The 15,566-nt window shown below is 43.8% G+C and overlaps 1 protein-coding gene across 2 annotated transcripts in view; it reads left to right on the plus strand.

The window, feature by feature from the left end:
- The first annotated feature begins 3,721 nt into the window (after positions 1–3,721).
- Positions 3,722–15,566, plus strand: part of GPI (glucose-6-phosphate isomerase) — a 32,678-nt gene continuing 20,833 nt past the window's right edge. Inside the window, exons 1-3 of one of the 2 annotated variants that reach the window (XM_083751444.1) lie at positions 3,722–3,750; positions 4,058–4,396; positions 14,514–14,604. In XM_083751444.1, the coding sequence (XP_083607570.1) occupies positions 3,737–3,750; positions 4,058–4,396; positions 14,514–14,604 (444 nt within the window). In that variant the 5' untranslated portion in view covers positions 3,722–3,736. Of the gene's footprint in view, positions 3,751–4,057; positions 4,397–14,513; positions 14,605–15,566 lie in introns of those variants that run through there. The other variant, XM_083751445.1, reaches the window with a different exon arrangement.

Consider the following 15,566-nt stretch of genomic DNA (forward strand, 5'->3'; position numbering starts at 1 on the left):
GACCTGGTTGCCTCAAAGCCATTAGGCACCCACATGCAGCCCATGACCCTCCATAGACCTGGCTCCAGTAACACCCCCCCATTATTATGATTATTATTAATCATTTTCTAATCAGACTTGAGTTACAACTATATTGTTTTAATTGTGGAAATTAAAAATCTTACCTGTTTAGCCACCTGTGTGCTGAAACCTGTACAGAACATAAAATTGAATATTTATTCAGAAGGCTTACACCATTAGACAGGCTGCATTGTCTGCATTAGACAGACAAGATTATGATATGCAGAGAACATGTACAAAACAGAATTTGCACGTTGGAGTTTTTTTGTATTGATACCGAGTCTGCACTGGCATCTGCTGGCCAGAACAGACTATTGCATGCAGCAAATTCTGCACCTGTAAAATCCCCGTACCAACCACGTCATGCAATGTTGCTACCCTGATGTCACTTAATAATAGCAAAAATTGTATACATAGAGAGGGAGGGAGGGGGAAAATACTACCCATTATGTGTGCAGCTGTGGCATGCATTATGCATTAATCACAGTAAAATTGCAGGGGGGGAGTCAGCGTCTCTGAACTGTGAGTCTTACGTTTGTAAAATAAATTGGTTTTTTAAAATTTTACTTCTTTTTAATGGCTTGACAAATTATTGTTTTTAAAATGTCCCCCCCCCCCCTTGTTGGTGCTAAAGCCTCTTCTTCTTCCTCCTCCTTGGTAATTTCATAAAAGAATAGGAATAATAATAATAATAATAATAATAATAATAATAATAATAATTTATTTGTACCCCACCCATCTGGCTGGGTTTCTCCAGCCACTCTGGGCAGCTTCCACAAAGACCAAAATTACACTAAGATGTCACACATTAAAAACTTCCCTGAACAGGGCTGCCTGTGATTCCATGTATCCCATACCTGACTGGCAATGAAGGGTTGCATTCAATTGAAATTAATGGACCTAAGTTAGTCATGCTCATTCACTTACCTACTCATGTACCTACTCATGAGTAGTACTAGCATTGGCTACAGCCCAACAGGTGGAATTCAGTGTCCTGCTAATACCATTGTCCCATTAGCGCAAGCATTTCTGCTTGCCAATTGGATCAATCTGTCCCTGTGCCACAAACTGTTCTGGGAGTTTTCAATACACCCCACCTCCACCACTGCAGCCATTGGAGGGTGCAGGGGAAGATGGCAGAAAGCCCCATTGTGCTAGCATGACTTGTTGCCCTGGCTCCCACAAGCATAACTGTTTAGTTGAATCCTGCCCTCCGAGCAGTCTATATTCCAGACTGAGGTTACTGTTGTGAAATCATCTTATCAAATGCAAAGAGAGATCCCTCACTGGGGAGGTAGCTACAATCGCTCTCTGCATGCTCACGCCATTTACTTATGAGGCTCATAATTCTGAATCATGTCTCAATTTTAACTCCCTAGGGCACAATATTGCCTGCCCCCTTACAAGAATAAAATAAACAAACACCTCTGCTCTACCATAATTCAAAAGTATTTGACATCTATGACCATTTTACAATAATCTTTGAATTTTCATTCATGTTGGGCCTTTAAATAAAGTTTGTTTTTGGATCAAGGGGAGTGTTTTCTTTTTACTTCTCTCTGTATAGTTAATTAGAAACAAAAAAGTGCTGTTTAATAGTACAGTGGTACCTTGGGTTACATACGCTTCAGGTTACAGACTCCACTAACCCAGAAATATTACCTTGGGTTAAGAACTTTGCTTCAGGATGAGAACAGAAATTGTGCAGCGACGGTGCAGCGGCAGCAGGAGGCCTCATTAGCTTCAGGTTAAGAACAGTTTCAGGTTAAGAATGGAACTCCGGAACGAATTAAGTACTTAACCTGAGGTACCACTGTATTCTGGTAAAAAGGAAAAATAAAGAAAAGGCTTGTTAGTAATGCATTAGCTCTGTCATTTTTTTTTTGACAGTCACATTTATTTAGGAAAATAGGGACCCCCAAAAGAGCTGTGCAGAAGGTCCCATGGGCCATAAATCTGTCGCTGTTTTAGTGGGAATCTAAAGGTTACAAGCCTTTCTTTTGCTTCATTCTGAGTCAAGCCACCACCTAGGTAAACCTAGGACCTCATTGTGGATGCTCAGGTTACCCACACATGAGATGTACCAAACAGCAGTATTTATTGGAACAAAGAAACAAAAATAACAGCATACATATACCATGATGTTCAAAACTCCCCACTTCCTCCTAATGTCTACATGTGTAAATGCAAGTCCACATCCTCTGGTCTTCCCTCACAGGTAACTCCAGGAGACAATCCTTTACTTGGATAAGCACACTTTGCTTTACAGTGGTACCTCGGGTTAAGTACTTAATTCGTTCCAGAGGTCCGTTCTTAACCTGAAATTGTTCTTAACCTGAAGCACCACTTTAGCTAATGGGGCCTCCTGCTGCTGCTGCGCCGCCAGAGCACGATTTCTGGTCTCATCCTGAAGCAAAGTTCTTAACCCGAGGTACCACTGTACTTGCCAAGATACAAGAATTGAGGGTGTTGCAGTAAAGCAGATCCAGCAGGTGGCAGCAAACAGGTTTCCATGACACTTGATTTTCACAGCTTCAGTCATAAGAATTTGAGAAGAGTCCTGCTGAATGAGACCAAAGGGTGCTGTTTTCACAGTGGCCAACCAGATGCTTATGGGAAACCCACAAGCAGAACCTGAGAGCAACTCCACCAAGCTGGTGGGGTCCATGTGTGTGTATTCAGCAATACAGTATGTCATTGACACAATAATAGTGCATTAGTGATGGATCCATCACACATCGTTCTGTTTTATTAGTTGTCCTGCAATGCTTCCCTATGTTCCCATCTGGAGGGACACTCTTACACTGCAGCACAAAAAAGTAAAAAATCTGGAACATTTGTATTAACTTATTATTATTAATGTCATTTCTTTACCACTTGATCTTTTTTAGGGAAAAAATAATCTCAAGGTAGTTCACAATCTACATTTAAACATCAAATAAAACAATCCAGAACAAAACACTACCGAAGAAAGACAAATATAAACATTCAAAGCAAGGTAATTAACAGGAAACTAAAATACTATCTTAAAGATTTCAAATTAAAACATTATAAAGGAGGTCAACTGCACAGGGGGTCAACTACAGAATGCACATCTAAGCTAGTAGAGTGTACAACAAGCTTATCTTAAACATTTCCAGAGAAAATATTACTAAAGGAAGTCAAATATAAAATGCACATTTAAAACAGCATAATTAGCAAGAGAACAAAATATTATAATAAAAATAGAAGATCTCTGCTGCTGTTGCTGCCAATCCTGCCAATGGTGATTTATGGCAGATGGCGGCTGTGGAAGTTCAAGCTTGATGATCTGGGTCTGCACTAAGAGATAGCCAAGGTGGTCTCTGACCTCTTCAGCAGCCTGTCAGGACAGGTGGAAAAGGGCCAGAAAGGAAGAAAGCATGTTTTTCAGGAGTCACAGCTTGGAAAATGCAGAATTCCAGCAGGAAATTTCAGGGCATGCACTGATTTGAAACGAAGGTGTGTGCCCACCCTAAAACCTTTCCCTAGTAGGAAGCGATCTCTAGTTCCTCTTTACTTAATACCTAGGAACCTGTGTGTTCTGTTGCAGGCTGGAGCAGATTTGTCTAGGGGTGGGTGGGTGGGTGGGTGCGTAGCTCTAGAATGTGACTGTATGTATTTTTGTGTGCGTATTTTTGGAGCAACTCCTGCAGAGATGCTACCAGGCTGGTGGTCAAGCTTCCCCCTGCCCACCTGCTCCAACTACCCTGAGAATCACTGTTATTTTATTTAGTATTTATTATTTTATTTATTTTATATGTTATTTTATTTAGTATTATGCTGCTCTTCAGACAAAACATCAGAGTGGTTTACAACACTTTTTAACGTATGATTTTTAGGTACAAGTGTTGTAATCAGAAATCAGCCACTGTGGAAGGAGGTCTTCTGGACTGCCTAGACTCGCCCCTTGCCCGCGGAGGGAGGCAGACAGGAGGAGCTGCCCGGGCGGGCACTCCATCAGAGACGCGCCCGGCAGCCTCCTCTCCCCGCGAGGGCAGGGCCTCCTCAGCCGGCTCGTCACGGGGCGGAGCCTGCTGGGCAGGGGGGCCGTCCGCCCGCCCTCCGCGCCTCCTGCTCAAAAGCGCCTGCTCCGCCCGCCTCGCCTCCTCCTGCTCCGCCTCCGCTTCCCTCTCCGCGCCCGCATCTCCCGCTCGCTAAGCCCGCCACCGCCGCGACGCGCTCCGCCACTCGGCATCATGGCTCTCTCCGCCGACGCCGCCTTCCAGAAGCTGGCCGCCTGGCACAAGGCCCACGGCGCCCAGCTCGTCCTCCGACAGCTCTTCCAGGCCGACCCGGAGCGCTTCAGCAAGTTCAGGTCGGTCCGGCGCGCCCGGCGAACGCGCACGCGGCGGGGCCCGACGGGCGGGCTGCTCGTCTCTGGCCGCGCCGGGACTTGTCTCTCGACGGCCATCGCGGGATAGGAGCACCTGCCATGGCCGGGCAGCTCCGCCCGCGAAGCGGCGGCTTGCAAGCGGGCCCCGAGTCGCAGGACGCGCTGTAAAAGCAGCTCCGGGCTCGCCTGATCTTCTGTAGCCCCGAGGCAGGAGGGGCGCGCCGTCGAGGCCGCTCCGGTGGCCGCCCGCCTGCTTGCCCTTGACTCCTCCTTGCAAGGCGCTACGTGCGGACAGGCACAGCCGCGGCTGCCGGGAGAGCGAGAGGGGCATTGTGGGCCGTTCGCGCGGGAGGCTTCTCTTGCTGAGTCACGGCGAGCCTCCTCGCCTCTTCCTCCACCAACCCCGGGGAGGCCAGGCCTAGGGGGGCACTGCCCCACCGACCTCGGCTAGCCCCCCACCCACCTGCTTGCCCGGCTGCCTTTTTGCTTACTTAACAACCAGCCATAGGGATGGCTTTGCCTGCCCCATTACTCCGCCTCAGAGGCGCCCGAATGGAGCTGAGCAAAGAGCAGGTTGGGGACAGAGTCTAGAAGCGTTAAGTACTGGCACTTGCTGCTGGTCTCCCTAACTCCTGCCCCACTGCTCCAACCCCCATTATAATGCACGGAGGGGAAGTGGGGAACGGGACGTGTCATTCATTGCCCGTCGTCTGTGCTATATAGCTTGACTCGTGCAACAGATTCATTCGGCTCTCTGCTCTGCACGTGGACCTTTCGGGTCTTTCTCACCTGCTCCAGATTGTTGCTCAGAATTGGGTTCCTCCACCTTTTCCATACTGAGGAGCCAGGAGCTGGAATGAGGATGGCACATTTCCCTGACATTCAAGGGGAGGGGGGCTGGGGAAGCGATGAGCAGTGCCATAAAAAAATAAAAAATAATTCCAGGTTACAGCTATTATTTTGTCCAGCTCTCAATAATAAAAGACAGCTAAGTAATTTGGTTCTAAACAAATTGTGACAAAATCACCTTAAGATTTTTTGGAGTGGCTCTGAAAGAATCCACTTTGTGATTTAGTAATTACTCGAAACTTAAGATCCTGCAGTGCCAGATTTTGCAAGTTGGTATGGAAAGAATAGAAATTGATTGGCTGAACTACTTGGTTTCATTTCAGATTGTTATGTATTTGACTTATGGAAAGAGTAAGTCGTCCCCCCCCCCCCCCGTTTGAGCAATCAAGTCTTAGCCAGAAAAAGGCCTTCAGCCAGGTAGCCTCTTCTAGATCTTTTGGACTGCAACTCCCATCAATCCCAGCCAGGACACCTATTTGATACCAGTGCTGATGTGGGTTGTAGTCCAAAACAGTTGGAAAGGGCACCAGGTTGGGGAATTTACTGAAAAGGGATGGACTTGGGACCTTTTGCATAGGAAGCATGGGCTCTCCATTGCTGAGCTGTGGCTGGTGTAACAGAAGACGGCTGCAGCACACAACCAAGATTGCTTCACAGTTTATCCACAAATGAAGCCCAAATTAGGAGACTGATTCTGTCATGTACAAAATAAATGCAAAGGGAGACTTAGCAATTGGGGTTTTTTTGGAGTTGGGGAGTGGGTTGAAAACTAGAGTCAGTTGCATTGCCATAGTTTCCAAGCAACTAGAATTATTTCTAGTTTCCATTTCCTCTTTAAAAACAGGGAGCAAATTCTTGCCCATTGTCACCTTGTTTCAGCTTCTACTCCTTTATATACAGCACAATCCTATCTAAGCAAGCCCCATTACCAGGAAATGTTTTAGGAATGTGGCATTAATAATGCTACCTGTGTATAAGTGGCAGACCATTAGATGACATTTTGCACATTGTGGAATCTGCCCTAAGTTTAGTCATATGGCTAAGGACAGTGAAATGGTCAGTAAATGTTTCCTCTTGAGGTTGAATTTCTGCCTTTATATCTTGAGGTCTAGGCGATGATTGTGCTTTAAAATGGATATTAAGTGGTGTGACTCCTGGTTTCCATCTGATTGCTGCCTATTCCTGACATAGACCATATATGAGTGTCTCATCTTTCTCTAATGTGGAAATGTTGCCTCCTTATCTGAGGGCACTTTCAGACCCACTGTATTCAGGTGGGATTCAGTCGCATCCTGGCAAATTTCAGGTTGTGGAAATAAAGCTGATTTGGAGCTTTTGCACAACAAAGAAGGGACTTCTTGCTATAAGAAAAATGCGGAATGACACTTGTATTAACATCGTTGTCCAGCCTCCTTCAGACAAATCCACAAATGACATGCATTGTCTAATGCCCCTGCAAATATGGAAGGCAGCTCAATAAACAGGTCATCTGTGACCCCAGCAGCATCCAGAGGTCATGTTCCTTATTTTATAGCATATGGGAGGGGAGCCTGGTGCTCTTTCCCACTTTCCCTTTCAGCTCTATGTGCTTCTGAAGGATCAGCCAAATTTTACTGGATCTGACATTTACCCAGATCCTTTGAAAAAGCAAAGACTGTGTCTGCACACTTTGTTTGTTTGTTTGTTTGTTTGTTTAATAATTTTTATTGCAGTTTTCAATGCAAGCAACACAATAAAAGCTATAAAGAATGAAATACAAAGGCAGATTAAAAAGGCAAATAAAATCTGCACATAGAGGAATATTCCCAACCCCAGAGGTTCCATATTTCATAGCAATTAATTGAAGTAGATGACTTCTCCACTCCTTAAACAACAAAGAGGAACGAGGCTCAAACATCATAGTGCTTCGTATAATAGGCAAATAAGCTTTATCTCTGTCTACCTCTTGATTTATCGGTGACCCTCATAGTCACAAGTACTATATTAGTAACACCAGTATTGATGGCCCTCCGTATGTGCACATGCCTTTTGTCTCTCTCTAGGGAGGCTGATCCAGGTGAGGAGGGTGAAAAATGATGGAAGGTGTGGGGTCAGTGGCACTTGCTCAAAAAGCCAAATGTGCCCACAGGCCTAAGAAAGTAGGAGACCCCGGATCTAGATGAAGAGGCCTGATTAAATGAGCCTTTTGCCTCTAAATGGCTAGCCCTATCATGACCTAATGATGCCTCACACATGACTTGCTGCATGGACATTGCTGCGCTGTTTGAAATCGCATTTACACCATTGCTTGCTTTTCTCCACATGTGGATGCACTGAAATACATGTGTCTGCATTGGTGTCACAGATGTACATGTCATGCATGTGATAACTGGTATCGTAGGCACCTCCTGTGATTGGCCTTTACCTCCCGGCCTTCATAATATAAGGCTTTTGTAACTTAAAGCATCATCACTTCGTCTCTCACAGATGAGGCAGCTTTCATTTTAAACTTTTGTAAAATCTTAGCAGTAAAATGACATGCAAAGCAATATCTTGGTTACTCTGAGTGTGTTCATCATAAGTTTCATAAGGCTGGCATTTGTTGCAAGAGTTACCTAACAGCTTAAAAAGAAAGACCTTTGGGTAGGTTTTACAGTTGCACCAAAATGTTTACCTCCTACTGGTCATTAGACAAGGGTAATTTTCTGATCTATACTGTTCTGTGAAACATAGTCCAGTACTCATAACCACAATCTGGGAATGTGCAATCCCATTCAAGGAAAATTTTGGGAACCACTGAACTGTCACAGTTTCCTTAAAAATAATGGAAGGAAATAATTTTCTTCTAATGGCTGGTTGATTTTTTCCCAGGCTCACCTATTCAGGGAACCTTTTATTTAGCTGCCTGACTCTATTCCATTTCGTTCAGAGCACCTGAAGAGCAGATAGCGGGCAGACTGGCCATTATTCCTCCTATTGTACAGTTCCCTGCAAAGTGAACACGTCTGAGCATCAGATCAATTTTTGATCTCTCATGAGACTTTCTAAAGAAAGAGCCAACCCACCCAGTGCCCTGCATTGTTTCCTAATGCCTTCTTAACTGTAGCTAGAAGGTTTGATTTCAGATGAGTTTCTTCATCTGTAAAATGGAAATATGGGTGAATTTATGTGCCTCAGTTTTGCCGAGAGTAAGGAACTGTGATTGGGGTGGAGTCTTGTGGAAATTTTTTGAATCATCATGAAATATTCTGCTGCAATAAATTGGTAGCAATCTAATGTAACATGTTATTCAGCTGACTTTTTATGCATGCCATATAACTTCTCTAGGTGCCAAAAGTAGTTAACAAAAATGCTTGATCAAGGACAAAACTCAATAAAGTGGACTTGGTGTTGCCTAAATGTTACACGTCAACAAAGTCGAAAATATTTATTTTGATTTTTTGGAGGGGTTACTTGTAAATATTTTTTTTAATATAAGATATTTATTAAAGTTTTAAAAAGTACAAAAAGAAAAAGCAAAGAACATCATTTTAAACAAAAAAACAATACAACACATCCCACTAGGTAAAAAAGTATAAAATATAAAAGAAAAAAAAAGAAAAAGAAAAAAGAAAAAGTAGAGAATTAAAATCCATTAAGCAAAAAAAAAAAAAACACAAAGAAAAATACAGCAAATCTTCCCATTTCTTATCTTTCATTAGCTTATTTCCCTGACCTCCTCACCCCTCCCTTTTTTGTATTCTAGGTCGATTATCCATTTCAGCAAATCCTTTCCCTCTTTTCAAATTTTTGTCCTGTAATTTATCTTGATATTGATATAGCTTTACTTTCCCTCCTTTCACCAATTAACAGTCTGTTTTTTCCTAAATCTTTGTAACATTTCTGCTAAAATCACATATATTCATTCCAACATCATTCTAACATTCATTAATTTTACAATGTTTCTGTAAATAGTCTTTAAATTTCTTCCTTACTTGTAAATATTTTAAGGCAGGACTAGTCAAAAGTGTAATTTACCTTTATTTAGATCTAAAAAGGAAAAAAACCTGTAGGAATCTAGTAGCCTGTGATTCTATGCCTTAAAAACACAAGAAGAGCCCTGGCAGGATCAGGCCAATGGCCCATCTTGTCCAGCATCCCGTTCTCACAGTGGCCACTGAGATGTTGGTGGGAAACTCCCAAGCACAAGAGCATTCTCCCCTCCTGCAGTTTCCAGCAAGCGGTGTTCAGAAGCATTACTGCCTCTGATTGTGTAGGCAGAGCATGTCCATCAGGTTTACTAGCCATTGGTAGCCTTGTAGTTGCCACTGACTTGTTTTCTGCACAGGGTGAGGAGACTATAGCTATTTCCTGCAGACAAGCAGGTGGGTGGTGAATTGCAATGGATTTAATCAGGTAACTGTTTGGTACCTGTTGGAAGCTTGAGTGTCAATGTGTATCTGTCCATGTTGTGTGAATGCTTCATTCTGAGACAGCCATGGAGGCATTTCTCTCTTGCAAATTCTGGGGCCTTGTGTGCAATAATCCTGTTCATTGAAAGGTAGCAGGTGGGTCATGTTCTGTTTCATGCCCATCCCAGTATTAAGATCACGTGGTTGCCTGGCTGGTTGCCCAGATTCTTGCAAAGGCTAGATGGAGCTTTGTCTGGTCTAGAAGGGATCTGTGCTCTTGGGCGAGGTGGGCATTCATGGGATCTCTTAATGCAGATTTGTTATGTTAAAGAGGCTTTGAGTATGCATTCTTCCTTTTCAACTGTCACAATGCATCAGTGCACCATGGGGATGATAGTAAAAATAGACTGCAAGGCTGAAATGAGCCCATCCCTGGAATTATTCTCAACTGCCTCCAGGGTGTGTGGTGTTTTTGGGGAACCAATAAAATGCTGCTGAACATCATGCAAGAACCTGGGCTGCTAGAGTGATATTGGTGGCTAGCTGAGCTAGAAGCTTGCCTAGAAGCTGAAAAAGCTTTATAGGATGCCCTGTCTTCAAGCCACCTTCTGCACCATTTGAGGCTTATATAGAGCAGTTGATACATTCTGGAATAATTAAAAAATAAACCAAAACAGTTTAATCTTCAAACCACACTGAACTGCTATCCCTTCTGGTGACCCATTAGTGCCGGTATAGGGCTTTTGTTTTAAGTCAGCTGCCTTCCCTAACCTGGTGGCCACCAAATGTTCCACATCCCAGCCACGATGGGAATTGTAATCCAAAACATCTGGAGGGCACTAGGTTAGGGAAGGATGGTTTGAGTGATGTCAACCTGCTGGTATTTCACATAATTTGTTACACCACTTAAAGAAACCTCCAAAGCTGTTTGCAACAAGGATAAAACAATAAAATAAGTAAAAATGTAAAAACAGTTACTGTTGAAAAATAATTTAAATCCATGACAAGCTAAAAGTAGATTCAAGCACATGTTAACATTCTAAATATCTGGGTAGGCTTGTCTTAAAAAAGTGCGGAGCCTGCCACACTAAAAGATTGATTTCCTGTTATATTCTACCTGTAGTTTACTTTTCTCAGCTGTGTAGGCATGCAGAACACACACACACACCCTAGGCGTCTCAAAGGCCTTGTTTGATATTCTAGCCTTTCTCTGCTTGCTTAAACTCATTGAAAAGCTAAGTCCCCATGGCTTGCCTTCAGGAAACAGCAACTGCTGAAATGGCCTTACTCTTAATGGATACTAGTCTCCAGAGAAGGCTTTTGGAGCAGGGACTTCCCAGAGCAACCTTCGTGCAGAGAGAGTGTTATGTTCCCCTGTCCCCAAACCCCATTTGCTCAAAATCAAAAATTTGTTTCTTTCCTATTTTGGACTTGCATTTAGTGGTTTACCAGAGGTAGGCCAGCATGATGGTGCTCTAGTTTTAGACAGAGACCATTTTCAATGTGCTGCTTCTCTTTTTCAGCATAGCAAGGATGTCCTAACAAAACGAAATCAACTGCACTTCCCTTTTCCTACCATCTATCGTGGCCTTTCTAGATGGCTGTCATGAACTTTTAGCTGCTGACAGATGTGACCAGCTAAGCCGCCCTTGGGATTAGATCCCACTGATTGTGGCTTCTTACATGGCATGCTTTTCTCCTCTTTTTAACCCTCGTTCATAGTCTGTGTTGCACTCCTCAGAACAGCTGCAACACTGAAAACTTCACTATTCCACTATATATGGGCAGTTCAGAATTCATCTTTCCACTGAGTTGATTGATGTCTTATTTTGATTACCATTGTTTTTATTGTATGGCTTTATGTATTATTGTAAACTGCTTGTTAAAATACAATTATACAATTTTTATTGTAAACCACTTACATGCTATTGTTCTGTGAAATAGTGTGTGTGTGTATGTGTGTATAAATAAATAAAAATAGACTATCAATTTAGACTGCAGGTGGAAATATTTTTTTTAAAAAAAACGCTCTGTGATATGTAAACATTTTAATGTAACAGCTAGAAAAATATTACAGGTTCCTAAGCACCCTGCTCAAGAGCATCATTTCTTGTACTGGGTCAGACTTACAGTCGGTCTAGCCTAGTCGTGTCAACTGATTGGCAGTAGCAGGCATGGCATTCTACCTTTTTAGATAGGGGTGGGCAGAAGGTAGATCTCTGGCTGTTTTGCTATAGGCTTTCTGACTCCCAATTGTTTAGCAGTAGCAACCACAATCCAATATTCCCTCACCTAAATCAGGCTGTTGACATAAATACAGTTAACCAGGATTAGACTGTTGTGTGGAACGGCTGAACAGGTTCAGAAAAGGAATTCCTAAGTTCAGAACGTGCTTATTTAATTCTAACAGTGTGCCCTTTTGCATGTGACTCTGGTTGATAGGTCTTGGGCGTTTTAATAAACTAGTAGATCCAACTAGCCTGGCATCTGGCTCTGTGTGTGTCCAAATGTCTGACATACAGCCTTATTCTAGCAACCTCTGCCACTGCTGCACACAACTCTGAAATAAGTTGTGCAGCTCCATTCATTTCAGTGCAAGCTCTGCAGAACTGAGATGGAGCTAAATAGTGGATTCTGAGCCCCATTAAAAGTGGCATGTGGGAGAAGGGACATGATCCACTGGGAAGCTGAAATAGAGCTTGTGAAAGAGGATGAACAGAAAATTCTGTTCAGAGTGTCTAGGGGTGTGTGGCATTTGGAGTTTTTTAGCTTGGTGTGGCAGAATCTTTCATTTCTCCTAGGGTCTCTCTGTGTGTGTGTCTGTGTGAGTGTGTAGGAAATTCCTGCAGTGGGTTGTGGCCCGTATCCGAATGCACCGTAAAGGTGTTTCTTACTTTCCCTCAAACTGTGGCGACAAGGGTTCTGGTCAGATCAGAGGAGGCAAGAACTTTGCCCAACTCTGTTCTTCTGTGGACTCATGGCTGCTTCCTGCGTGACTCATCTCTTTCCACCTGAGTAGCTGCTCTGTATATTCTTGGATGCTGCATTGCAGGATGGGCACTCAAGCAGAAGGTGCTCTGTCAAGGGAGGCTTCAGAAAACGTCTTGGAGCTTCTGCAAAGCCAGCTGTGGAAATAAAACGGGGGCATCCTCTCCCTCCCTGTGTTCCTGAATGGCCAGTGTCTTGTTTCCAGCCTGCCCCACTGAGAGTCAACTTTGCGTTTTCTTAATTAGCAATTCTTTCCCACCTCTGTATTGCAGCAATCCAAGGCTAGTGTTAGAATGCGGGGTTGTAGCCATTGCCATTGGTGTTTTCCTGAGCTCTCTGGCTAGCTTTGAACACTGTAAATCTGCAAATGTGTGTACACACTGTGGGAAGGGATAGCTCTCTTATATTACTCTGAACTCTCTCCAGCCTTAGCCTCTGATGTAGAACGGGCATGTTTGGGCTGGCTGGCTAGCTAAGCCCACATATTTTGGAGACAGTTGAGGATTAGATTATACAACTCCCAAATAGGATTAGCATGTAAATGAGCAGAAGGTATGAACTCTTCTTTCTCCATGAATTTGTTGTTGTTTAGTCGTTTAGTCGTGTCCGACTCTTCATGACCCCACACCAGGCACTCCTGTCTTCCACTGCCTCCCGCAGTTTAGTCAAACTCATGCTGGTAGCTTCGAGAACACTATCCAACCATCTTGTCCTCTGTCGTCCCCTTCTCCTTGTGCCCTCCATCTTTCCCAACATCAGGGTCTTTTAAAGGGAGTCTTCTCTTCTCATGAGGTGGCCAAAGTATTGGAGCCTCAGCTTCAGGATCTGTCCTTCCAGTGAGCACTCACGGCTGATTTCCTTAAGAATGGATACGTTTGATCTTCTTGCAGTCCATGGGACTCTCAAGAGTCTCCTCCAGCACCATAATTCAAAAGCATCAATTCTTCGGCGATCAGCCTTCTTTATCTCCATGAATTAAAAAAGGTAAAGGTACCCCTGCCCGTACAGGCCAGTCTTGACAGACTCTAGGGTTGTGCGCTCATCTCACTGTATAGGCCGGGAGCCAGCGCTGTCCGCAGACACCTCCGGGTCACGTGGCCAGCGTGACAAGCTGCATCTGGCGAGCCAGTGCAGCACATGGAACGTCATTTACCTTCCTTTGCCTTAAAAATAAAAACCCTACTATTCCACATGCTTCCTTCACAAATCATTATTTACTTTACTTTATTAATTTATATTGGCCCTTTCTCCCAGTGCAGGGCCCAAGGTAGCTCACAGCATAAGTAATAAAAGATGCAACTAAAAACCACACAAAATAAATATTAAAAAGCAATTAAATCCATTGCCCTATTAAAAATATCCATGCATGTTTCTGTGCTGCGATTAGCATTAGATGTGACTCTTCACCTGGGTGGGTGCATTGATAAAAATAATCTTTTGGGAGGGGCACACACTACAGTTGCAGCTCCAAAGTCCAGAGTTGGACAGTACTTTTATTAGGAACAACCAAAGTGTCACGAAATAGTGGCAAGCTTTTGAGTTTTTCGGAACTCTAATTCAGGGAAGATGTTACAGAAGCAGAAAGTGGAAGGAACAGGAGAAATGAAAAGGTGCAAAAATTATGCTGGAACGAGCAGACTGTTGCAAAGTGGAAACTGCAGGCTGATGCCACACTTGATGCCCAGAAGCCCAAGAAGTGAGCTGAGGAAGTCTCTTGGTGCTCTTTGCCTTGAATGTTTATCATTCTCTTGTGACCTGGGGCATGTGAATACAAACAAGCAACGTTGCCTAATATCCAGTAAATCTTGTTTTTTAAAGTCACCCATGTGGTGGTGCAGTGTTTCTGAAAATGTTCACATAACATGATGGCTTGCTTTTAATTCTTTTGGCAGCTTGACCTTGAAGAGTGACCATGGGGATATCTTGGTGGACTATTCAAAGAACCTGGTTACAGAGGAAGTGATGAAGATGCTGATAGAACTGGTAATTCACCTTGAACACGAATCCTATTTATTTAGAGCTTCTGGTTACAGAAATTCCAAAGCTGTTTACAGCAGTGAAGCTGATATAGTAATATAATGTATTGAGAAAAACAAAATCTTGTTATTGCCCTAACCGAGAACATTAAAACTGGGCATGCAAATAAATATGTTTTTAATAAACAGGAAAAGCGTAGTGCAGCTGGTAGTCTGACACTTTCAATGTACATGAAGCTTTACAGAACACCTGAAGCAAACCAAGCTCCAGAACAAAAGTGGACTCTTGTCCACGAATGTTGGTCAGAACAAGATAGTGTTTGTGAGCAAAGGGATATTTCCGGTTTCATATCATGGCCTTGCTTTGCTGTGGTTCCATAAAGCTCAGGATCTCCCTGCATGCTTACGCAGAGCCCAGCTGCCCTGACAACAAATGTAAGGGGCAACCGTTTTGTCCCTGCACTTGAAAACTACAGTCCAGTTGGACGGGGGCGCTTCACCAAATGTTATACCAAAGCTAGTGCCCTCCAAATGCTTAGACTGTCTGCTCCCATTAGCCCAGGCTTAACCCGTACTGATGGAAGGTGTCGTTCAAAAACGTTTGGAGGGTTCCAGGTTGGTGAAGGTGATTTGAAGCAACCTGGGGAAGCTTCCAGGGGCCACGTGCTAGGGGTGGGCCGGGGAGGAATGGCAGAGCAGCGAGTGATTTTACACTTGTATAGACTACTTTGTACACACATTCACACACCCCTTTCTAGCTTCCATTCAAGTAAGCCAAGAGGGCATCAACAGAGTTGGAAGGACACATTCCAAAGTTGAACTGGGGGGTGGGAGGAGCTGGGCCAGTAAGTGGTGTGGTTGCAGTAGAATTCAGGGGGCCTGGAGGTCCACATTTAGTCCTGGGGCTGAGGCTCCCCATTCCTGATTTAGAGGATCTTTTAGGAACAGGCAGAGAAGAATGACGTGTGT

The sequence above is a fragment of the Podarcis gaigeae genome, assembly GCF_964106915.1.
Source record: "Podarcis gaigeae genome assembly, chromosome: 8".
Lineage (NCBI taxonomy): Eukaryota > Metazoa > Chordata > Lepidosauria > Squamata > Lacertidae > Podarcis > Podarcis gaigeae.